The sequence below is a fragment of the Grampus griseus genome, assembly GCF_964374135.1.
Source record: "Grampus griseus genome assembly, chromosome: 16".
Lineage (NCBI taxonomy): Eukaryota > Metazoa > Chordata > Mammalia > Artiodactyla > Delphinidae > Grampus > Grampus griseus.
In genome coordinates, this window is record NC_139010.1 from 24,840,089 (window position 1) to 24,862,939 (window position 22,851).

The 22,851-nt window shown below is 53.4% G+C and overlaps 1 protein-coding gene across 3 annotated transcripts in view; it reads left to right on the forward strand.

Moving 5' to 3' along the window:
* Window positions 1-22,614, forward strand: part of PALD1 (phosphatase domain containing paladin 1) — an 89,237-nt gene extending 66,623 nt beyond the window's left edge. For 2 of the 3 annotated variants that reach the window (XM_082673745.1, XM_082673746.1), the window contains exons 19-20: window positions 11,874-12,029; window positions 14,005-15,800. In XM_082673745.1, coding sequence (XP_082529871.1) covers window positions 11,874-12,029; window positions 14,005-14,157 — 309 coding nt within the window. In that variant the 3' untranslated portion in view covers window positions 14,158-15,800. Of the gene's footprint in view, window positions 1-11,873; window positions 12,030-14,004; window positions 15,801-22,474 lie in introns of those variants that run through there. The other variant, XM_082673747.1, reaches the window with a different exon arrangement.
* The last annotated feature ends 237 nt before the right edge of the window (window positions 22,615-22,851 follow it).

A 22,851-nucleotide genomic window follows, 5' to 3' on the forward strand; every position in this document is an offset into this window, starting at 1 on the left:
TATTGTTGGAATTGATTTTTGGAAATTAAACCAAGTTTGCATCCCTGGGATAAATCCTACTTGGTCTTGGTGTACGATCTTCTTTACATGTTGCTACGTTTGGTTTGTGGAGGATTTTTGCATCAAATTCATAAAAGCTATTGATCTGTAGAGTTCTTTTCTTATGATGTGTTTGGTTTGGCATCAGGGTAATATTGGCCTCATACAGTGTTACCCTGTCACGGGGAGACAGAAACCTAGGGAGGGAGAGAGGGTATCACAAGTGTGTTAGTCAGCTTGGGCTGGCATACCAGACCACCACAGACTGCGTGGCTTAACCAACAGAACTTTATTTTCTCACAGTTCTGGAGGCTGGCAAGTCCAAGATCAAGGTTCTGGCTGATTGAGTTTCTAGTGAGGGCTCTCATCCTGGCTTATATACAGCCGCCTTCTCACTGTGTCCTCTCATGGCCTCTGTGTGTGTGTGTGTGTGTGTGTGTGTGTGTGTGTGTGTGTGTGTGTGTGTTTTGTGTGTATGGAAGGGAGGGAGGGGGCTCTCTGGTATTTCTTCTTATAAGGACACTAATCTCAGGTCATCTAATCATAGACGCCTTCCAGCCTGGAGGTGCTGTTAGAGAACAAAGAAAGAATCCAAAGACCGTATTCCTAGCCCAGGTTTCACAGACCAGTGTTAACAAAGGGAAGGATCTTTCAAGGGTTGCCAACATGTAGCCTTGTTAAATGTGTTCATTTTAAAGGAAGGAAGGAAGTAAAGAAGCAAAAATTAAAAAAACCCAACTACCGTCTAACATGGTTGGCATTTTAGAAAAGAAAGGTTATTTTAGTACCAGAAAAGTAGGGTGGGTGTTCTCAGAATAGAGGACAGTCCTTGAAAAGATTTATATTTCTAAATTCCTGCGGAGTTGTGAGACTGGTCATAGACCTAGATTTGGGAATTGCGACGAGGCCACTGTTTACTTTAGTCAGAAAGGCAGAATGCCTCCTTCAGGGTCACCCTGCACTCGCCCCGGCCTGACTGGACCCAGAGCCCCTGTCCTGCCTGAGGTCAGGGTGATCTGAGCTGTCCCAGCTGCCTCCAGATTTGAAGGGGCATCTGGCCAGCTAGGTGTGTGTGTGTGTGGACCCTGGAATGGATTTAATTATGACCGTCAATCCCCGTGTGGATGGGAAGGAAGCAGGTTAGATTGTCCTGGGTTGACTGGTGGAAGGAACGAGGATGTGGGCGCTGGAAGGCGCTGGGTTCCTACAGGGCCATCTTCATCCTCTCTGACTACCTTTGTCCCCGCGCTTACAGGCTGGATTAACGGTGCTTCCTCGCAGCGCTGTGTATGGGAAGGACACAGTAAATGTTCGAAAATGGGAGGTCCCAAGGATCATTGTAGGGCACAGGGTCCTGTGATGTTCTTCCTAGCTGCAAACCCCCTGAACAGACTCTCAGATTTTAGTGCCAAGGGGACTTAGAGAGCATGTGACCTCTCTGTTTACAGATGAGCAGGAGAGCGGACTGCCCAGGGCCCCACGTGAGTTGATGGCAGATCAGGGATGAGAGGCAAAGATCCTCACTCCCAGCCCCGAGCCCCTCCCCTGACCACGATGCCCTTGACCCCAGGTCTCAGTCCACGTTGCCCTGGTGGGCTGTGGTGGGCTTGCTGAGGCTCCAGAGGCAGCTGCTTCCTCTACCCTTTCCCTCTGATGGACTGACTCCTCTGGAAATTGGCAGCCGTGTCTCACCCCTGGTACCTGGCTGTTTATTTAGACCCCTGCCCTCTGGTTTCAAGCCGGAAGCCCCTGGGTGCTCTCCGGTGGAGCCTGCAGTTGTCTGCTCAGAGCAGGCCAGATGCTGCATGTGCAGTGACTCTCGTTCGCCTGGTTGGACACCCAGGACCTCTGAATGGAAGTGGACCTGAGCCCAGGCTCCGGTTGGGGGTGTATCGCCTACATGGGCTCCATTTGCCTGGGAACATTCCAGGTCCTGTCCACATTCTGCCCATCAGAAGGTTTCCTCCCAGGATCCCACAGCCTTGGGGTTCTGAGACTGTCAGCAGCACGCGCTCCTCAGCTTCCTGCCCTGCACCCCAGATCCCCCAAACAGTGCATTTCCCTTCCCTGGCCCCGCCAGGTCCAGCAGTCAGCTTACACCTTAATCACAAGCAATTAAGAAAATGGCTCCTGGAACCTGGTGAGTGCACTTCTGCCAGCAGTAAACCTATTTCAGGGCCCTTGGTGGAGAAGAGCGGGAGAATGTGGGGGTTGCTGCTCTGTCGTGGAGCAGAAAGGAGGGCTCAGGGTGTGTGTAAGTATCTGTCTGCACGGCGAAGTCACACAACAGCGATGAGGACTCTTTGTAGCTTGTTTGTGGTTTTGGAAATGATATTAGCCCATTACCCAGCCTCCCAGGGACGGTTTCAGTTTTGCCTTCTCTTTCTGGTCTTTGTGCCTGTGCGCTCACTTCCTCTCACAGGGGTGATCGCGCTGTGTACACAAGCTGGCCTGCTCATTCACCTGGATGACGTTCTTCCATTTAAACATGTGCTCCGTCAGCACATGCCTACTGAGCGCCTGTCCTGTGTCTGGGGATGGAGCAGTGAGTGAAGCTTCACTGAGCTTAGATTCTAGTAGAATGAGGAGAGGCTCATTAATACATGGCTTGAGCTCGTGGACCCTTCAGCCTGTCTGTTGAAGAGCCTCTACATCATCCTGTGTAATGTCGGCATGATACCTGGTTGAGTGGATGTACTGCGGCATCGCCTGCTCTTCCTGTGGAGGTGGCCCGTGAGATCACTTCCTGTTGTTCTCTGGGCAGGTGATGATACCGTGAGCCTCACAGCACGTGCTGCTCTTCCATCCATGTGGCTTGTTTCTGAGGCTGATTCTTAGAAGTAGGATTATTGACTGAGTTGAAAAATAGGAACTTATTTTTTCAAATTATTTTGGAAAATTTCAAACAGAACAACTCAAGGTAGGGAGAATAATTTCCACAGACCCTTGTGTGCCCACCTCCCAGCTTCAGGAATCGGGGCCAGTCTTATTTCATCTGAAGCCCTACCAGTGCCACCCACTACCGCAACTGGATTATTTTGAAACAAGTCCCAGACCTCATATTACTTCCTCTATAAATATTTCAGCATATCCATCAAAGAAGGGATCTTTTAAAAAAAAGACCATCATAAGGACTTCCCTGGTGGTCCAGGGGTTAGGACGCTGTGCTTCCACTGCAGGGGTCACGGGTTCGATCCCTGGTTGGGCAACTAAGATCCCGCAAGCTGCGGCGTGGCCAAAAAAAAAAAAAATAAAGACCATCATAACGCCATTATCACACCTAAAACGACAGTGATTTCTCATCCTCCAATACCTAGTCAGTGTTAGATTTTCTTACTGATCTCACGATGTATTTCTGCAGTTGGAGCAGGACCCAAACAAGATCCACGGGTGGCATTTGGCTCATGAGGCCCTTACGTCTCAATGAATCTAGAACATTTCTCCTCCTTTCCTCCCCTGAAGTGAACGTGACGAGGTAACCAGGTTATCTTCCCGCGCGTCCCACAGTCTGGAGCTTGCCGATTGCACCTGTGGGTTTAGTTGAGCCTGTGTTGCAGTTCCCGTGCTTCCTGTAAATGGGTAGAGCAGAGGCTTGATCGGACTTGGCTTGGTGTTTGGCCGGCACAGTCGCGGGTGGTGCCGTGTGCTGCCGCGGGGGCCTGGAAGGTCCTGTGGCCTCTGCTGTGACCTGGCGGCTGCTGGTGGTCATCCCCTGGATTCCTTATTTCCTTGGGGGTTTGCAAAATGCTGATACACCGGCTCCCTCGTTCCCTCTGCATTAATTAACTGCTGTACTTCCAGAAAGAGCCGTCCCCGAGATGCAGTGAGGGCAGGAAGGCAGGCCCTTGGATTTACCCGGCCCCAGGGGAGGTTTGGGAGACACTTCTCTATAGCCGAGTGGAGGTACTCAGTAAGCCCTAACGTTCCTCCAGACTCGGATGGCACTGGAGTCTGTGATGAGGGCCTGGGGGTGACTGGGTGGGGTGGGCCGGGAGAGGGCAGAGGGAGGGGCTCATGAGGGGAGGCTGGGAGTCGCTGGAGGCCAGGGGGCCAAGGACACATGGGGCCTGCGTGGTGTCCACGCCAGGCTCAGAACCAGCCTGGGAGGTGTCCACGCCAGGCTGACTGTATACATTTTCACATCCACAGTCTGGCTCGGTCCTCCCTGTGTGCCTGTGCCTGACCAAGTCAGCTTGTAACGTTACCTCCATTTGAGGAAGGGAGGCCCTGGGCTTGTCCGAGGGCACACAGCTGGTAGATGATGGCAGGAGGAGAGCACGACTCCAGCCCCCGACTCCCAGATCAGACCCTCTCCACTGTGCCACACTGCCGCCCAAGGAAGAGGGGGCAGTTTCACCTCCCTTGCCCATCTGCGGCCCCACTGGGGGAAAGCATAAGGCCTGGAAGCCATGGTCCTTGTCCTTGTATTCCCCGCCTAAGTAAGGGGAGGAGCCCAGCGGACAAGAAGACATCCCACACTTGGGTCTTGGCTGTAGAAGGGCATGGGGCCAAACCTGTGCACACATTTTCCGTGGAGACAGACCTTCCCCGGTGTAGCAGTCTGGACGCCTCTCTTTGCCGAGGCCTGTCTCAGGCTGCCTGGCCTCTGGGGGCTGCAGCCCGTGATGCCTCCTCCATTCCTATAGAGGCAGTGAGTTTGGCTCAGGGCCTGATCACCCCATGTGTGTGAGGGGGCCACAGTGCTCAGGGTATTTTTAAAAATGCCTCAATAGGAAAAAAGAAAGAGAAAATCCTTTGAACTAAGCCACTCCATGAGTTTGGAATAGAGGTGAGAAGACTGGGCCCCCGACTGAGGAGAATCCAGGGGGCCCCCAGCCCACAGGGGTGACACCATCGGGTGAATGAGTGTGTTTCTTGCTGGGCCTGGAAAGGGAAAATATTTGTGACAGAAACCAAGGTCAGGGCTCCTGAAGGAAGTCCTGTTAGAATCATTAATGCCAAGGGCATTTTTCCTTAGCCTTGGCTAGTGACATTAATTCTGTGTTAGTTCTGTGTTTGAGACAGTCTGATGTGTCTCCCGTCTGTCCCTTCGGAGGAGTTTGAGGAAAATCTGAGGTGAAGGTACCACACGGAGAGAAGTAAAACGTCCTTTGGTCTCAAATCGAGATTTATTTTATAGACTGTGATGCTTTAACTTTGAGCCGCGCTTTTTGAGTTTTCTAAGAACTTCCCTCTCTTTCCTCTGATCCTCAGAGCAGCTGGTGAGGAGGCGAGGGTGTGTTTTATTAGACCCATTTTCCTGAGGAAGACACTGAGGCCTAATGAAGTTTTGTGACCAGCTGGAGGCAGGGTTAGCACCAGTCTCTAACTCCTTGGCCTGCATTCCTTTCCTTCACTGTGATGGCCATGACCCAGGGGACAGTTCTCTTGTGGCAGAAAAAAAAGGGCTGGCAAGGAAGCCACCAGCCCTTCCTGGTTGCACTGCCCTGGGTTGGTGCAGAGTTGCTAAGAGGTCAGAGAGATCCAGCTCAGCACCGCAAGGGCGAAGATTATTTCTTCTTTTAAAATAAATTTATTTATTTATTTATTTTTGGCTGCATTGGGTCTTCGTTGCTGTGCGGGCTTTCTCTAGTTGCAGCGAGTGGGGGCTACTCTTCATTGCAGTGCGCGGGCTTCTCACCGTGGTGGCTTCTCTTGTTGTGGAGCACGGGCTCTAGGTGCGCGGGCTTCAGTAGTTGTGGCACGCAGTCTCAGTAATTGTGGCTCGCGGGCTCTAGAGCACAGGCTCAGTAGTTGTGGCGCACGGGCTTAGTTGCTCTGCGGCATGTGGGATCTTCCCGGTGCAGGGATTGAACACGTGTCCCCTGCATTGGGAGGTAGATTCTTAACCACTGCACCACCAGGGAAGTCCCGAAGAGTATTTCTTAAGAGAAATGTAGAGAGAGAGAGCTCTGGCCCTGAGCCCCAAGTCGGTCTCTCTCTGTCTCTCCAAGACTCCGGCATGGCCAAAGTTGTTCCCTGGAGACCTCATCCTGGTAGGTAAAGTGTCTCAGGCCCTGCAATTAGAGCAACCCTGGAATGCTGTGAGCTGTCGCGTAAAATATGATGGAAGGAAAGGGTTGCTTCCCAAGGCTCTTTCACACCAGGCCAAAATAGAGCCAGTGGATTGGTGAGCAGCTTTCATTCAGATGGAGTGTGTGGGTGTGGGTCTGTGTGTGTAAGTGTGAGTGTGAGAGTGTGTGAGTGTGTGAGTAGGCTCATGTTCTCAGTAGTTGAGACCTCCCTTGCTTTCCCTTCGTTCCCATCAGACGGCTGAGCTGGAACCACTTCCACCCTCCGGGGGACTGTGCTGGTTTGTGCAACGGCATCCGTCAGGGGAACGCTGACAGGGTGCCGGGCGTGGTTTCTGAATGTGCGCCATCAGGCTTGGGATTTTCAGTGGTTTGGGAGGGGTTCAGATCTCAACCCCACCGTCTCCCTGCCTCCCCCCTCCCCCCCGCACCCTCTCCGTCTCCTGAGACCCTGCCTCTGTGCTCATTGCTGTCATTGTCAAGTTCGTGGTTGTCACTAAAGGCGCCTCTTTCTGCTGCTCATCTCTGTTCCACGTACAAGGGCTCATCCCTGAAACCCTGACTCAGACCCTGCCTGGCACAAGTAGGGCTTCACAGATGTCTGCCTGTGAGCGGATGGAAAGCGGACAGTTGCGTAAGTCATTGTGTGATTAAATAGGAAGGCCGCCCCCTCTACCACCTCTGTATCTTTTGGTTCTTTGTCCACATCGTTGGTCTCCAGGAGAGGGCGCTCTTCTCCAGCAACCAGAAGAGCCCTGGGAGGGGGTCGGAAACCCTGGTTCTAGCCCAGGCTCTGCTAGTAACTTCTGGCACAACCTTGGGCAAATCACTTTGACCTGCCTGGGCCTCTGCTTTTCCATCTGTCACCCGGGGTCACTACTGCTGCCCCACCTGCCTTGAGGGGTGGCGGTGAGCACCTGCCTGGGTACCGGCGAGGTGGGAGTGGGGTGTACAGTGGCCGGGACACCAGGCTGACTACCTTGGTTATGTGTAGGGACAGTGGGATCCTGAGGCCAGGACCGTGTCTGGTCAGCACTGAATCCCAGAACCTGGTCTAAGGGTGACTGGTGTTTGTTGAACGAACATCAGAGAAGCACATGGTGCCAGGTTTAGCCCCTTCATGCTTTGAAAGTGCTGATCAAAATATGACATCTTTGGAAAATCAGTTACCCGCCTCTGGGGCAAGGGCCTCTTTCTCCCTTCTGGAGACTAGGCGTGGAAAGCATCCTTGGGCGTGAGGCCCTTCAAGCCCACGCAGGCCTGAGGATGGAGTCTGCAGGGACTCATGCAAAGCCCCCAAGGAGAGGGGTGGCGTTCAATTTTGAGAAGAAGGGTGGGGTCTGAGCTCTGGGGCCCTGCCCCTTAGAAACTGACCATCTTTGAGGGCTTTGGGCCGCCCGCCCAGTCTGGACCCCGCCTCAGCTGGAGGGCGGTGGTCGCCAGGCCATGCTTGTTCCTGGGGAGCGGGTGGGGAGAGGGCAGCAGGGAGGTTCCAGTAATGACTGCAGGGTCACTCTGGTGCCGCACGGGGAATAGACAGCAGGGGCGGGGTTGAGGGCGGTGGCAGGGAGGCCAGTCAGATGCCGTCACTGAGATGAGGTGGCTTGACTGGGGCGTGAGAGGGGGCAGCTTCTGGGGGTGTGTTGACATAGAGTTGACAGGATTCCCTGATTGGCTGGATGTGGGGCTGAGAAAGGGAGAAGTGGAGGAGGGATGTCGGTTTGGGCCTTAGCAGCAGGAGTCGCCTGTGAGATGGCGAGCTTGTGGGCAGGGCAGGTTTGGGGAGCGGTCCCGAGGCCCGTGTGGAGTGTGCTGTGGAATTTGAGGAGCCCGAACCTTGTCCACGTGGAGCTCTTGAGCAGTGGTTACACGTCTGAGTCCGGAGCCCCCGGCACAGGTGCACACGTGGGGGTCCCCAGGGAATCTGGAAGCTCAGTCCTAGATGACACTGAGAGTATGACACTGAAAGGGCGACATGACCCAGGGAGTGAGTGCCCGTTGACCAGCTGAGCACCCTCTGCACGCTGGGTCCTAGTCAGACGCTCAGGGCAGCAGGAGGGAGGCGGAGATGGAAACCTGGCTGTAATCTGGTGCCTGCCGCCCCGGCGTATCGCTGTCTTGAGGAGGCCAGTCATGCCTTGGAGAAGCAATTAGAAGCCTTCGCGATGGAACGTAATGCAGTAGTTAGTGAACTGGTGCAGAGCAGAGGAGGCTGGGAAGCGCGCGGTGGGGCTGGATGCTTCAGAGCCTCGGGAGGCAGTGGCTTGTCCAGGGCCTGGAGGGACAGCTGAACGCGGCCAGCCCCGGCGGAGGGGAGGGCATTCCAGGTAGGAGGAAGAGAGAGGGTAAAGGTACGGAAGCAAGAGTGAGGCAGGGAGCACTTGGACTTGACTGTGGTGGAAAGGCCTAGGGTGTTAGGAGAGCTGGGGTTTTGGAGTTCATGTCCCAGCTTGGAGCTCTGTGACCTTGCTGAGCCCCATCTGCACCATGAAGTGTCCCTCTTGCTTCATGGGTTTGCTGGAGGGCATATTAGAATCTCCTCATCAGATCTGCGTGCGTTGTGCTCAGCCTGGCACCTGCATGCAGGGGGCCTGGGCACACCCGGGGAGGCTTTCCAGCCCTGCCTCCACGGGCCTCTCCCACGTGGCCCAGCAAGGAGCAGCGCACCTCGGGGCCCACGTTGATGCTGGGCAGACTGGAGGCTTGAGAGGCCTGACGAACCCAGGGCCCTGGCCACTTTCCCTGGGCCCCGTCTGTTTTAGCGCTTAGCCCCCAGTGGACGAGGAAGCCCTGTCCGCTCCACCACAGCTAATGACAGCCTGGCCTGCCAGGCCATCTAAAAACAGCTCCACTATTTTTATCTACTGGAGGTGGCTGGCCTGTCCTCTTCCCCAGACAGTGCCAACCTGGGGTGACTTTAAGGAAACCAGGGCTTTGCTAGGAAGATGGGTCATTGTCTCAAATCATAGACTGCGGTCGGGCAGGAAGCGCCCACGGAACCTTCCGGTGGGTGTCCGGCGTCACCTTGACCCAGTGGTCTGAATTTAGAGATAATTCCACCCTACCTTGCCAGTAGGGTCTCGGAAGGAATCACTTGACCTCTCCACCCAAGGTGTTCCTCAGAATCCTTGCTGGAATCTCTGGGGGCAGCAGGCTTCTGTCCCCTCTGGAGCAGGGGCACCAAGAGGATAGAGCCGCCGCGGCTCTGCGCCCGGGGCCAAGTCCCGAGCTGAGGCCTCTTCACACCCAACAGGAAGTTACTTCTGAGCTCTTGAAAGTAGTTTAAAATGACTCTGCCTGGTGGCACTGTGGGTGAATTCCTTTCTTTCTTTCTAAGAAAATGTGTTTAACTAGGCTCCCAGCCTTTGGATGGAGACTGGGGAGCAGCGTAAGGGATCGGGTGGTGAATGCCCAGCGCCGCGCGGCATGAAATAGTCACCCTTAGAGACAGGCAGAGTCATGCTGTATTGGCCGCAGTTTGTATTTAGGTAAAATCTTCTTTTTTTTTTTTTTTGGTCCACTGCCTAATTTCTAAGCAAAACTGCTTTTCTTTGAGCAGTTGGTTGGTTGAGCCATCCTTAAAACAGTAGACGTCCTGCCCCTACCGGCCCCAGTCAACTTCCCGCACCCGTGGCCTTGGGGCCATTCCTACCCTCACATCTAGAAGCCCTCGCTGGCCCCTTTGTCTGTAGGGTCAGGGCTTTCCTGGCTCTGGGCCCCCTGCTGCTACAAGCCCCTCCCCCTCTGCCTCACTCTTTGACCCTTTCCTCCCCCTCTCAGGGCACCTCAAATCCTCCTCGTCTTGGAGGCCCTCCCTCGTCCACTACCTGCCTTGCCTCGATCCCGTGGTCCGGCTGCACTGGGTGCTTGGCAGTTGTCCCCTGTCTCCCCCAGACCACGAGTGTCTGCGGGCAGGGCCTGTGTGTGCCCCACCTTTGTGCCATGGCTGTGGCCCCCGTTCTGTGAATGGCTGGACCCGTGTGGCCCCCCAGGGTTTATAGGTGCTTCCTCATGCCATACTTTACTGAGCGATGTGACCTCCAGCAACGTGGGGCTGAGAGTTTAAATGGCAGAGCTGGGACCAGAGCCCAGTCTTGTCTCCCAGGGAGTCAGGGTGCTGGCTGTGGTCCCCTTGCCCCAGCTGGGCCCTGTTCGCTGTCCCCAAGGTTCCAGAGCTCCTTCTGGACGGGGTGGTGGGCCAACCGCCCACTCCCACGACCCTGGGGGCAAAGACGGCAGAGGCCTCAGAGGCTGAGTCACCCGAGGCAGAAGTGGGAGGTGCGAGACTCCAGGTCCCACAAGCAAGCCCGCTCCAGCTCGCGGTTCTTAGGGCTGTGGGTCGTGTCGTGTCTGGGGCGGGGGCCTACCCAGGAGCCTTCCTGAAGCGGCCTGGAGGAGACTCGTGTAGGCTGACGTGTGCCTACGTGGGAGGGCTTCCAGCTGTGGCCCAGTTGTTGGGAGGCTGCCCTTCCTGGTTCCCAGAGGCCCGGGGGCTGGCTGTCCCTCCCCTGGGTGTTCCCGCTGCCTGAAGGTATGGCCGCTATGCCACATCCTCTTCTTGGAGCAGAGAGAGCTGCCGTGGGCTCTGGCTGGAGGCCAGGGTGGGGGTGGTGTGGGTGAGCAGGGGGAGGGTGCAAGTGCAAGGTGAGGTGTGGCGTTCAGTCCCCCGGGCTCCCCGCTAGGGTGACGGTCCCTCTGCGGTGGGTTGGAGGAGCACGCTCAGATATGGTGGCAGCCACCCGGCAGGGGGAGAGCTGGCTCTGTGTGTCCTGGGCCTTGTCCCCCCGCCTTCCCACTGGGCCCGACACGGAGGAGGACCTGGAGGGGACCCCATGTAAGGCCTCTTCCTTCTGAGCGTTAGTCTCCCGCGAGTCTTCCGTTAACAGGTCCCTCCTATTCTCAAAGCTTCAGTGGCTCCCCGGTGCGAAAGCCACAGAGCTCAACCCTGGCTCCCTAGAATGGCCCCGGGGACTTTTCACTGTCCCTGTGCCCAGGCCCACCCCCTGGAGGTTCCCGTCTGATTGGTCTGGGGTGGGGCCCAGGCATCTGCACGCCAGGGTTGGGAAGCTGGCTTAGAGGGTAGACTTCTTGGCGCCAGGGTGGCTTCCACAGTTGGGGGCCAACCCAGTTCCCGTCTTGTCCCTTCACACCCTTGTTCCAGCCAGGCCAGCCCCTTCCCGGTCCCCCTACCTGCTGGGCACCATCCTCACCTCTGGCCGCCCCGTCTGGTGTTCACTGTCTTTATCCGAGTCCACGCAGGCCCTCAAGGCCCAGCTGCATCCTGTGCTCTCTGGGAAGCTACCTTTAGTCACTCGGCTGTTCCTTCCCTCCCTAGCATGGCCTGTTCTCCTAGAAGGTGCTCAGGATTGCCATTCAAAAGACCGATGCCCCACCCTCCATCCCAGCCTGTCCCTCCCTGAGCTCCCGTCCCTGTTGCTGACCCTGCTTCTGTGGTCTTTCTGTGTCTGTCCCCAGCCTTGGAGAGTGTGTGTGTTGTGTGGGAGTGTGTCTGTATGTGTGTAAGTATGTCGGTGTGTGTGTGTATGGTTTGTGTGTGAGTGTGTGTATGCAGTGTGTGTGTGTGTATGTGACTGTGTTGTGTGTGGGGTGTGTGTGACCGAGGGCATGTGGTGTGTGAGGTGTGTGTGAGTGTGTATATGTGTGTGTGGGGGGGGGCTGTGTACGATTGTGAGAGTCTGTGAGTGTGTGAGTCGGGTGTATGTGTGTAGAGCGTGTGTGGAGTGTCCCCGGCTGGGGGTGAGCACCCACTCTGACTCCCGCCCCGTGCCGTCCGTCCTCTAGGCGAAAGCGGCCAAGTCAGAGCGGGAGGCCCGGAGGCTGCAGCTGCGGAGCCTGCAGTACCTGGAACGCTACGTCTGCCTGGTGCTCTTCAACGCATACCTCCACCTGGAGAAGGCCGGCTCCTGGCAGAGGCCCTTCAGCACCTGGATGCGGGAGGTGAGGGCGGGGGCGGGGGCCGGGACCGCCCTGTGCGTCTTCCCCGGGCCCAGGGACAGGCGGGCAGGGTTGAGCGGGCAGAGTTCTCATCTCACTGTACAGGACGCTTCCCTGTGCCTGAGATCGTGTCTCGTTCAGCTCTGGGTTCCCAGCACGGCCTCCGCGCTCAGCAGGCAGTGAGTGGATGGGTGAGGCGGGGGAGGGAGGAGACGAGGCGCCTGGGGACACAGCAGGGCGGGTGCTGGGCTGAGCCCCTGCTCCCTGCCTGCGTCCCCCAGGCCAGCGTCACCTGGGTGCTACACGCCTGCCCACTGTTGTGCCCTTCTGGCTTCCCGCTGTGGCTCGGCCCCTGCTGCCTTGCAACCGTGGCCTCGGACAAGTTAGTTAGCCCCTCTGAGCTGCTGTCCTCGGCGTTACAACGTCAGCACCACCTCAGGAGGCTGTGGTGGGGATTCCGTGAGATGCATACAGTGCCATCTGCCAGAGCTCGTGTGAGCGGGTCTGCCTTACGTGGCGACTGTATGCTCCCATTCTACAGAGGAGGAGACTGAGCGCAGAGAGGTTAGGTGCCGTGTTCACGGTCAGCGTTAGAGCAGGTTGTTTGGCGCCAAAGCCCACCATATCTGGCCTGAGACGCTGCCCTCTCTTGCCGCCTCCACCCTCCCTCTCTGCTTGCCTCTTCCTGTTTCTTCCCCCAGCTCGGCTGCTTTTAGAGGAAGAGCCGCTGCCTCGGCACCTCTAGGGCAGGAGAAAGGCCTCCTTCCCTCCTTGGCAGAGGGGCCTGTAATTACCTCTCCGCCGGGACACTGGCCCCTACTGACCTCACCAGACTGTCCTGGCAGTTCTAATCTGGACTCAGGGCTGGAATTAGCTCCCGTGGGGCAGGTGTGCAGGAGGATGGGCGGCTGTGCTGGGTATAGGAAGGGTAGGGGGGCTTAGGTCTGTGTGCACGTGGGGTCAGAGCTGTGAGGGAACAGAGGCAGGGAGGCCACCACGGGGCCTGGTGGCGGGAGTGGTGGCTGCCGGGCGTTTCTGCTGAAGGTGAGCCTTCTGGGTGGTCCTGATAGGGCATGGGTCACACCAAGGCCACCTTGGGGCTACCCTCTTGAGCAGGCCTTGGGCTCAGCTTCCTCTTGGAGGTGGAGGTGAAGGTGGTGGGGGACCTAGGACACTTCTGCTTGGGTTCTGCTCAGAGAGCTGAAATCAGGGGGACCAGGGGCTGGGGAGCTCGCTGGCTGAACCTGGGTAGTGGGTGTTTGGGGACATCAAGGAGGGCGAGAACTGCTGGTCCAGCCCCTAGCGTGGGTTCCAGCCTCGGGATGAACAGAGGGCAGGGGCCTCTGTTTGGAGTGGAGCCTGCATCCTCTCCATCCCCCGGGGCGGTGGGGAGAGAAGGAGGCTGGTCGTTGAGTGGTTTGAGTCTAGTGCCAGGGTCTGGGTCATAGGGCTGTGTGGAGAGTGTCCAGGGAGGCCCCAGTTAACCCGCCTGAGCTGAGGCCCTTGGTGGGCCTGCCTGCTCCACAGCTGGAACTCACGGCCAAAGGGCCCCTGCTGGCTGCTGCACCCACACTGCCTTCCCCAGCGCGCCCTGAGGGCCTGGCTGTAATACCGGGAGCAGCTGGCCTCTGCTCCCGAGGTCCCTATGGGAGCGTCGGGGCTACGCAGGCGTGGGGCGTGCTTGGCCTCCCGTGCTGCTCTCCGCTTGTTCACTACCTGCCGGGCGCTTTCTGTGCAGTGCCGCCCTCCACACTGTGCAGTCCTATTATAAGGGAGTGGAAGCACAGAGCAGTTAATAGTAATCGAGACGCAAACTTGTGCAGGTCACTGAGCTGGGGGGAGGCAGCGCTGGGCCCCAGACTCGCCTGTATCTGTGGAGCCCAGTGAGGGGAGGATGGTGTGACAGAGGGGGATGGGGGACCTGAATGATTACCCCCCTTCCCTGGAGCTCTGCCCCCATCTCTGCTGTCCTCCCCAGGTGGCAGCACAGGCCGGCATCTACGAGATCCTCAACCAGCTGGGCTTCCCCGAGCTTGAGAGCGTGGAGGACCAGCCCTTCTCGAGGCTGCGCTGCCGGTGGCAGGAGCAGAGCCACAGCCCTGAGCCCTCCTCTGCAGGGGACGTCCTGTAGGAATGGGACTTCCTGTAGGACGCGCTCCCCCTGCCCCTGCTACCGTCGCCTCCCACGGGGCCACCTCCTACCCTCGCAGGCTGGGGGTGCTGGTGCTGCTCACTGACAGCGGCCCTGAGAAATGATTCCTCAGCTTAGCAGAGAGACCGGCATGGGTGGGGACCCCTTTTCTGAAAGAGTTTTTATAGGACAGTTGGTGCACAGTGATACTTTGTGAATGGCAGGCGCGGGGAGGGTCTGCAGGAAGGCCGGTGTGGCATCACGTCTGCAAGGAGCTCACTCCCCAAGTTGCCAAGCGAAGCCCCTCGCCGCTTCGCCCTCCCCTCTCCCCCGAGCGGCTCTGACGGGCCCTGGCGGAGCGGCCCTGGCCAGTGTTGGCTTCCCTCTTGCCCTCTCTCTTGGCTTTCCCACGCAGCTTCTCCCGTTTCGCTGCCTGAGCACCGCCCTGGGGGCCCCGGGCTCCCTGGGGAGTGGACTGTGTGCGGGCTGATTTGTTAGCTTAAAGGCAGCTTTACCCAGTTTTCTTGCCTCTCATGCCTTGTCTCAACCTGGAGACTTGAAGGACAACCACATGCCCGGTGTGTCCCGCAGGGGCCTCTGCCTCTCCTTCCTTTGCCCTCTCCCCTCCTCTGGGCTGGCAGGACTTTGGAGGTTTCCAGGGAGCTGAAAATGAAATGGAGTCCCTCTCGGGGGAAGAAGGAGCTTCCAGAAGGTGCATGCAGCCCTGTGGAAGAGGCCAGCTCCATTTCTCTGGAACCATGGGCGGGAGGTCTAGGGAAGCACTGCCTCCCTGCCCCGCCATCCAGAGTGGCCTGTGCCCCGACCTGCTGTGGCAGGAGCCCCGGAGACTGCCGGGTGGCCCTGAGTGAGCAGTGGGGCATGTGAGAGTGGGCCAAGGATGGCGTGAGGCGGCACGTGGATTCCAGGCCATCATTGCTGAGCATCCTTCCAGTGGGGGCAGAAGGGGCCAAGTGCTGCTGAGTTAGCAGCTGCCGGGACCAGCTCTGTGCAGACAGTGGGAGGGTTGCTCGGAGAGGCAGGCGGTGTTGAGCTGAGTCTGCGGCTCTCCCTCTTGGGGCTGGTGTCCCCCGAAGCACAGGGGCTGAGTGGTGTGGACGCTGTCCTCCTGGCCTGGCTCGTTGGGGCCAGGGAGGTCTCTCTTGGTTGGACACCGGCACTTGTGCAGAGAAACAGGTGATGTGTCACCGGTCATGGTGTTTTGAAAAGGGGGAAGAGGCCAGAGTTGTTCACATCTACCTAGTGTTGGAAAATTTATGACCATTTTGGCTGAATTCTTTTGCAAATCTACTGTATGTCTGTTCACTACCTTTCCAGATTTGTTGTTGTTTTTGGTTTTATTTTTGCATGTAGTAAAAAGTGTTCATTTTGTTGCAGACAAGGTCTAGATGAGGGGTCAGAGATCAGGGCTGAACTGGGAGGGATCCTTTGCATTCTCACGGTTGGCCCTGACTTTCAGCTGTGCTGGGACTACTGGCTGGTCACATCACCTCTCTGCCTCAGTTTCCCTATCTGTAAAATGGGAGAATAATACTTGCCTACCTACCTCACAGGGGTGTTGTGAGGATTCATTCGTGATTTTTTTTTTTTTTGTACAGAGCTTTTGAGCATTAAAAGTGGCTACATGTGAAGTGCGCTCGGCCGCCTGTGTCTTCAGCGTGGGTCAGCTGTTGCAGAACTGATGCGAGCTGGGGCCCCTGCTACTTCAGAGTAAGGGTGGGAGGGCAGGGAGAGCCAAGAGCACCTGCCCGTAGTGCACCTGATTCTCAGAGAAGGTGGATTTTCCTGGATGTCTCTCTTCTTCCTTCACATCCCCAACTATGTTTGACCATCTCACTCTGGATGCCCACGGCTGACGTGCTGAGCCCCTTCTTGAAGAAGGCAACATAACAGACTAATTCACGCTAAAGTGTGAAGGACTGTTATATCCAGGGAAATGGAACAAAATGGAATTTCAAGGGCTATGAAGGAGGGTGGTCCTCCACCTCTATTTCCTTTTCTTATCCCTGCAGGCTCCCCTTGGTCCCTTTAGGCCCCTGAAGGCTTGAACACACTTGTGTTGAGAAATTGGCGTGTAAAGAGGCAGTAGGGAGAGTGAGGCAGAGAGAGTGCTGACCTGAGCCTTCTCTCTAAGCTCTTCCAGGATTAGGGGAATCAGACCCTCTGGGTTGTAGTTCCAAGGTCAGCTGGGGGTGGTGAGAATGGAACCCAGAGCTCCGACCGCATAGGGTTGGTGACCTCCCCAGCCTTGGAGGGGAGGCCTCCTGGGGTTATTTCCCAGCACAGCAGAGTCCAGGCATGCTCTGTGTGGCTTCTGGATGTGAGTGCAGTGGTGTATACACCAGTGTGCACGTGTGTCCGTATGTGCGGTGGTTCAGCACTTCTCTGCCAGGGATGAGGGCATTGTAAAACTATGATCAGTAGAAGGATCTCCTGGGACCCTGATGGAGGTGCGGCAGGGTCTTGGGACGACCAGGACTGGAAACTGGAATCCTGTCCAGCGAGCCCTGGATGCCCTCGGCAGCATCACCGGGGGTGCGCCGCTCCAATCCCCCCTCAGGAGAACCCGCTGCAAGAGCAGATGGCACAACTCCAGCCACTGCAGCTTCGATCCAACACACACCAAGGCCGCGCTCTGTCTCCAGCCCTTTCCCCGCTCGGGCTCTCCCAGACGATGACTGAGGCCGGCAGGGCTCTCGAGCCACTAGCCACGCTGTTTCTACCCGTGGCAGCCTTGCCCGGGGCCTCCCCATTGGTCTGGCTGGGGGTTCCCCAGACCCACCCTGCAGCGTGGGGCTCTCGCTCCCTCTCTCCTTTCACGGGCGTCAGACCCGCATCGTGGTCTTCCTGCCTTCTGCCACCTCCTCCTTTATCCTTCACGGGTTTCCACAAATCTCTTGCACATCTGATCCCATCGTGGTGTCTGCCACTCTGAGGACCTGAATGACACACCCTCACCCTCTCCTTGGCCTCTCTGGGCAGCTTCCTTGTCCCTCTTGCTGGTTAAGGCGGCCTTCTCTGGCACTGCGTAGGGACACCATCAGCCCGGTTTCCAGCTTCATATGTTACAGTTCCAGCCAGACTCAGTTGTCTTTCTCTCTCTCGCACCGCCCTGCCCTTCCATCTCGAGTGTGGGGCTGCGGGGCCTGTGGACTGGGGCCCGTGTGGAAGGAAATCGTTGCCCACCTTCTCTGTGGATGGGGTGGGGTGGGGAAGGCAGGGCTGAGGCGCTTGGAGTTATCTGGGTGGACACCCTTAAATCTGCGAATGGCAGTGTCAACCTCTGATTATTTCCTAAATAAAGGGAATATTTCCTAAGTAAACGGTTATAAAGGTTTTCAGTTTGTCCTCCAGAAACGTCCTACTGGATAGTCTCAAATAGCAATTAATGAGCTCACTGTTTATCATGCCTGGCCAGCGCCGCCTAGTCCACTTTTTAAAAACTTCTCGCTACTTTTGTGGCTCACAATAGAATCTCATATGTGTTTAATGTTATTTACTTATTTTTTATTGAAGTATAGTTGCTGTACAGTATATGTTACAGGTATGTAATATACTGATTCACAATTTTTAAAGGTAATACTCCATTTATAGTTCTTATAAAATATTAGCTATATTCTCCATGTTGTACAGTATATCCTTGTAGCTTATTTTACACCTAATAGTTTGTACCTTTTACTTCCCTACCCCTGTATTACCCATCCCCCCTTCCCTCTCCCCACTGGTAACCAATAACTTGTTCTCTGTATCTGTGAGTCCGCTTCTTTTTGGTTGTATTCACTGGTTGGTTGTATTTTTCAGAGTCCACATATAAGTGATATCCTATAGTATTTGTCTTTCTCTGACTTATTTCACAAAGCATGATATTCTCTAGGTCCATTCTTGTTTCTGCAAATGGCAGAATTTCATTCTTTTTTTAAGGCTGAGTAATATTTGTGTGTGTGTGTGTGTGTGTGTATACACACACACACACACACACACATATATAATACCACATCTTCTTTATCTGTGTGTCTGCTGATGGGCAATGGGTTGCTTCCATGTCTTGGCTATTGTAAATAGTGCTGCTGTGAACATTGGGGTGCATTTTTTGAATTAGTGTTTTTGTTTTTTCTGGATATACCGGAGTGGAATTGCTGGATCATATGACAGTTCTCTTTCTAGTTTTTTGAGGACCCTCCATACTGTTACTGAAGAGACTGTCTTTTCTCCGTTGTATATTCTTGCCTCCGTTGTCAAAGATTAATTGACCATAAGTGCATGGGTTTATTTCTGGGCTCTCTATTCTGTTCCATTGATCTATGTGCCAAGAGAGTGTCTGACTCCAAGCCCGTGCTCATTTCAAAGGTGGATGTCGGTGCCAGCTCTGGGTACTGGAATCCTCTGACATTTTCAGTGATGGGGAGAGAGATGTCAGTCCTTCTGGAAGTGTGCCTTTGCTGGGGTGGGTTGGGAGCGGGGTGAGGGGAAAGCATGATTACTTTGAAAACCCTCCTACAAGGTCTTGTGGTTCTTACACTCAACGCTTTTCAAACCCCTGTGTTCTTTCAAGAGGTTCCCCTCAACACCCACAAGAAGTACGTGTTTCCTATGCATCACTCTGGTAGATTATCTATGATGGGGGCTTTTGAGTTTCATTTTGCGCCTCCCCTTAGTATATTCTTTCTTTTCCTACCATCTGCCCACCTCACCCTGAATTAAAACATCAATAGTTTATGAAAACACACATTTCCCCATTCCCACTCCAACATTTGAAGTCACCAGTCTTTTAATTTTTGCCCATCTGATTAGGAAAGAGTCTTTTGTTTTTATTTTAATATGATTTTCCCAATTACTAATGAGATGAAACATCTTTTTATAGGTTTATTGGCCATTTGGATTTGCTCTCTTATATGTTTGCTTATTTTTCTACTGGGTTGTCTCTTTTAAACTAATAGGTGTAAAAATTTTAATACAGTCTGTTTCATTTGTAGGTAGATAGATATACAGCCAGTTCTTTCTTCCAGTTTATCCGTAATTGTTTTGGAGTTTATTTTGTCAGATTTTTGCCTTTTATATTTTGTGTCTTGTGTCAGCAGACCTTCTCTACCCAAGGTTACTTATCTACTTCCTGGTTTTTTTTGATTGCTTGTACAGTATTGTCCTTTATGTTTCTTTCTTTAATTCACCTGGAATAAATGTTTGTGAATGACATGTGGTAGAGAATATAATTTATTTTTTTCCAAATGCGGATCCAGTTGGCTTATGTTATTTATCGAGTAGCCAAGTTTCTCTACTTCTTGAACTGCAACCCTTGTCATATGTTAGGTCCCTGTGTGTACATGGGTCCGTACAGTAGACATGTGATTGCCATTGCCTCTAGCATCCATTCATCTTCCAACAACCATCTCTGACTTTCCATCCTAAGTTTAAAAACTCTCGAGTGGATTTTTAATTTTTTAAATCTTTATTACTCTTTTCTGGACTTTTAGTTTTCCTTGGGTCAATTTTGGTAAAATACCAACATTTTCCCAGGATAACACATGGGCATCTGTCAAGATTTTCAAATTTATTAATGTAAAATCATATGTAATATTCTCTCTTTTCTTTTGGCCGCACCCAGCGGCATGCAGGATCTTAGTTCCCCGACCAGGGATCAAACCCACACACCCACTGCATTGGAAAGGCGGAGTCCTAACCACTGGGACTCCAGGGAAAACCTTGTAATATTCTCTTTAAGTATGTAGAAGGTTCCTGTGCATCTGTGCCTGTCTTCTTTCTCCATCTTAATGAATATCTTACATGTTTTCCTTGGTCACATTTGCAAGTTTTTCTGTTTGTTATCTTCAGATAACCTATTTTTGTTCTTATAAATGTAAACATTGAGAATCTGTGATCACATAAACTAGTAGAGGTGACTTTTTGCTATAGTACTGCTGTTTGATTCTATGAACCTCTTCTGAGTAATATGCCAAAAATCACATCATGATCTCTCATCAAAGCATTAAAAAAATTTTTTTCTATTAGCTGTCAGTCAAATGGGTACTCGTGTAATTTTGTTATAAGCTTTGAGAATTGGAAAACACTGGAATTGCAAAAGGATGTATTACCTGGATATTGGAGTCATTAACTCTCTCACTTTCTGGAAAATATGCCCCCAAATGTTTGTTAAGATTTGTCAAGTGACTACTAATTATATCTCTTACTCTTTCACTCAGAGGTACCCTGTAAAAACTAACATGCACAAAAATAGATGAGGAAAATATTGTTCATTTTAACTCTCCTTTTCCAATACAAACTTTTCTTTTTTTTTACAGTTCCAAAAAGTTTTTTAAAAACAACTTTATTGAGGTATAATTGATATACAATAAACTGTACATATTTGAAGTGTATAATTTGTTAAGTTTTGACATAGGTATACACCTGTGAAATTATCGTAATCAAGATAATGACCATATCCATCATCTCTGAAAGTTTGCTTATATCGCTTTATAATTGCTCCTTCCTGACCTTCCCTCCCCCATCCCTCTCCGCAGGGACACTTTGATCTGCTTTTTGTCATCCTAGATTCGTTTGCATTTTCTAGGGTTTTATATAAATGTAACCATCAGTGTGTACTCTTTATTTTCTGGCTTCTTTCACTCAGCATATTTATTTCCAGGTCATCCATGTTTAACGTACATCAGTTGGTCATTCCTTTGTATTGCCGAGTGGTATTCCATCGTACGGCTGTACCCTCCGTTGGTTAATCCAAATTGTTACTGGATATTTGGGTTGTTTCCAAGTTTTGGCTATTCCAAACAAAACTGTTATGAACATGTACAAGTCTTCGTATGGACATATGTTTTCATTTCTTTTGGATAAATACCTAGGAGGAGAATGGCTGCACGGTGTGGTATGTGTGTGTTTAAAATTTTAAGAAACTGCCCAACTATTTTCCAGATGGTTTCATCCCCACCAGCAGCTTACGGGAGTTCTAGTCCCTCCACATTCTTACCAGCCTTGGAATTGTCGATCTTTTTTGACTTTAGCCATTCTAATTGGTGTGTAGTGGATGTATTTCCTACCACCACCCTCCCAGGTCACATTTTTAATTGATAAGATTTCCAATTCAATATTTTTTAGGGCAAGCCTAAAAGTGTTAGAAGGCTCATCTCTTTGAAGATATTAATTATTTGAGGGCTTATTCAGTTCTGTTTCCGTGGATGTTAGTTTAGTTCTTCTCTTTACTGAATTTGGTGTTGTTTCTCATGTTGTTGGTTCTCCTCAGTGGTTGGTGAATTTGGTTGTGCGCTCAACTTTGTCGTGAGATTTCAGGTTATCCTGTTGGTAAGGCTTGTGACTATTGCACATAGCCTGGACTGGTGACTCCTGGGAAGGGATGGGACCTGCTGGCGACAGCGTGTGCCGGTGGCTGCCCTTCTGGATGAGGGTGCCCCCTCGCCGCTAGGTGGATAGCAGCCCTAGGATGCTGCCCCGAGTGCCCCACTCGCTGCTACTACCTGGCAGACTCCACTGCTACCCAGACTTGACCTGTGCTGCTGAGGGGGGCACGGGGAGAGCCAAATTCTCCAGCTGCTTCTGCTGGAATTCTCCAGCCTTGTCCTGATAGGGGTCCAGGCTTCCTCCTGCCTCCTGGCTTGGCATCTGTGAGCTGAAAGCTTCCTTAAAGCTGGTCCCTCCTCTCTCAGAGGCTTTCAGCTGCGTGGCTTGTGGGCTGTCATTTCCCCTGTCCATCCAGTTCCATCAGTCTCTGTCTTTCAGGGATTCCTCACAATTTCTGACCTCTTGTTTTTCTAGCTCTGGCATAGAATTTAAAAAATAAATACTTTTAATGACATTTTGAGGGCTGTGGGTTGGGAAGGGGAAACTAGAGCATATGCTTAATCATAATTTGTATATGAAAATAGCTCATACTATGCACTAGGCCCTGTAGCAGTTAGGATCCTGGCAAAGAATGGATGGCAGCCTTAGCTCCAAGTTCAAAGACAATTTAATGAAAGGACCATTTGCAGAGGTGTGGGCAGGGTTAAGGGAACCAGCTTGGAATGGTGAGAGGCACTCAGGAACTAGTTACAGGGGGAAGCAGTAACCTCCCCTAGATTTGAGGGGGCAAGGGGACAGCACAGTGTTACCTGAGCCTGCCACAGGTATCTTCAGGGGACTCTGGGGACCATCCAGCAGAAACTGAGTTGAGAAGGGGGTAACTGTGGCCAGAGCAGCATCACTGAGCCTGGGGCTGAGGGAGGAGGAGCAAATGCCTTGACTCCTCCCTCGTCTTGTCCTCTGATCTCCCGTCAGTGCCTCCCTTTGATTGCAGGAGGTGCCAGCAACATGGTCCACGGGGTGGGTCCACCTCTGGAGATGGGGAACGGAGAGAGGGACAGACGGGATAACCAGCACAGCCTTCTCCCAGGCGCTGCACGGATGCCATCACCTCCAGTAGTTCCACGACAGCCCGACGAGGTAGGCCTGTTCTTACTTTACAAAGGAGGAAGCCCAGGTACCTTGATCCAGTGACACCTCCAGAATTTCCCTCTGTTCCTCCCTCTGCCTGGCATGCCTTCCCTCCCTTCCTAGCCCACTGCTCCTGTGCTTCAAGTTCAGCTTGATTCAGGTCTCCTCACCACTGCGATCTAAGTGTCCTGAAGATACTTAGAGAAAGGGTTCTGACTTCTCAAGATGCTGTGCCCACAT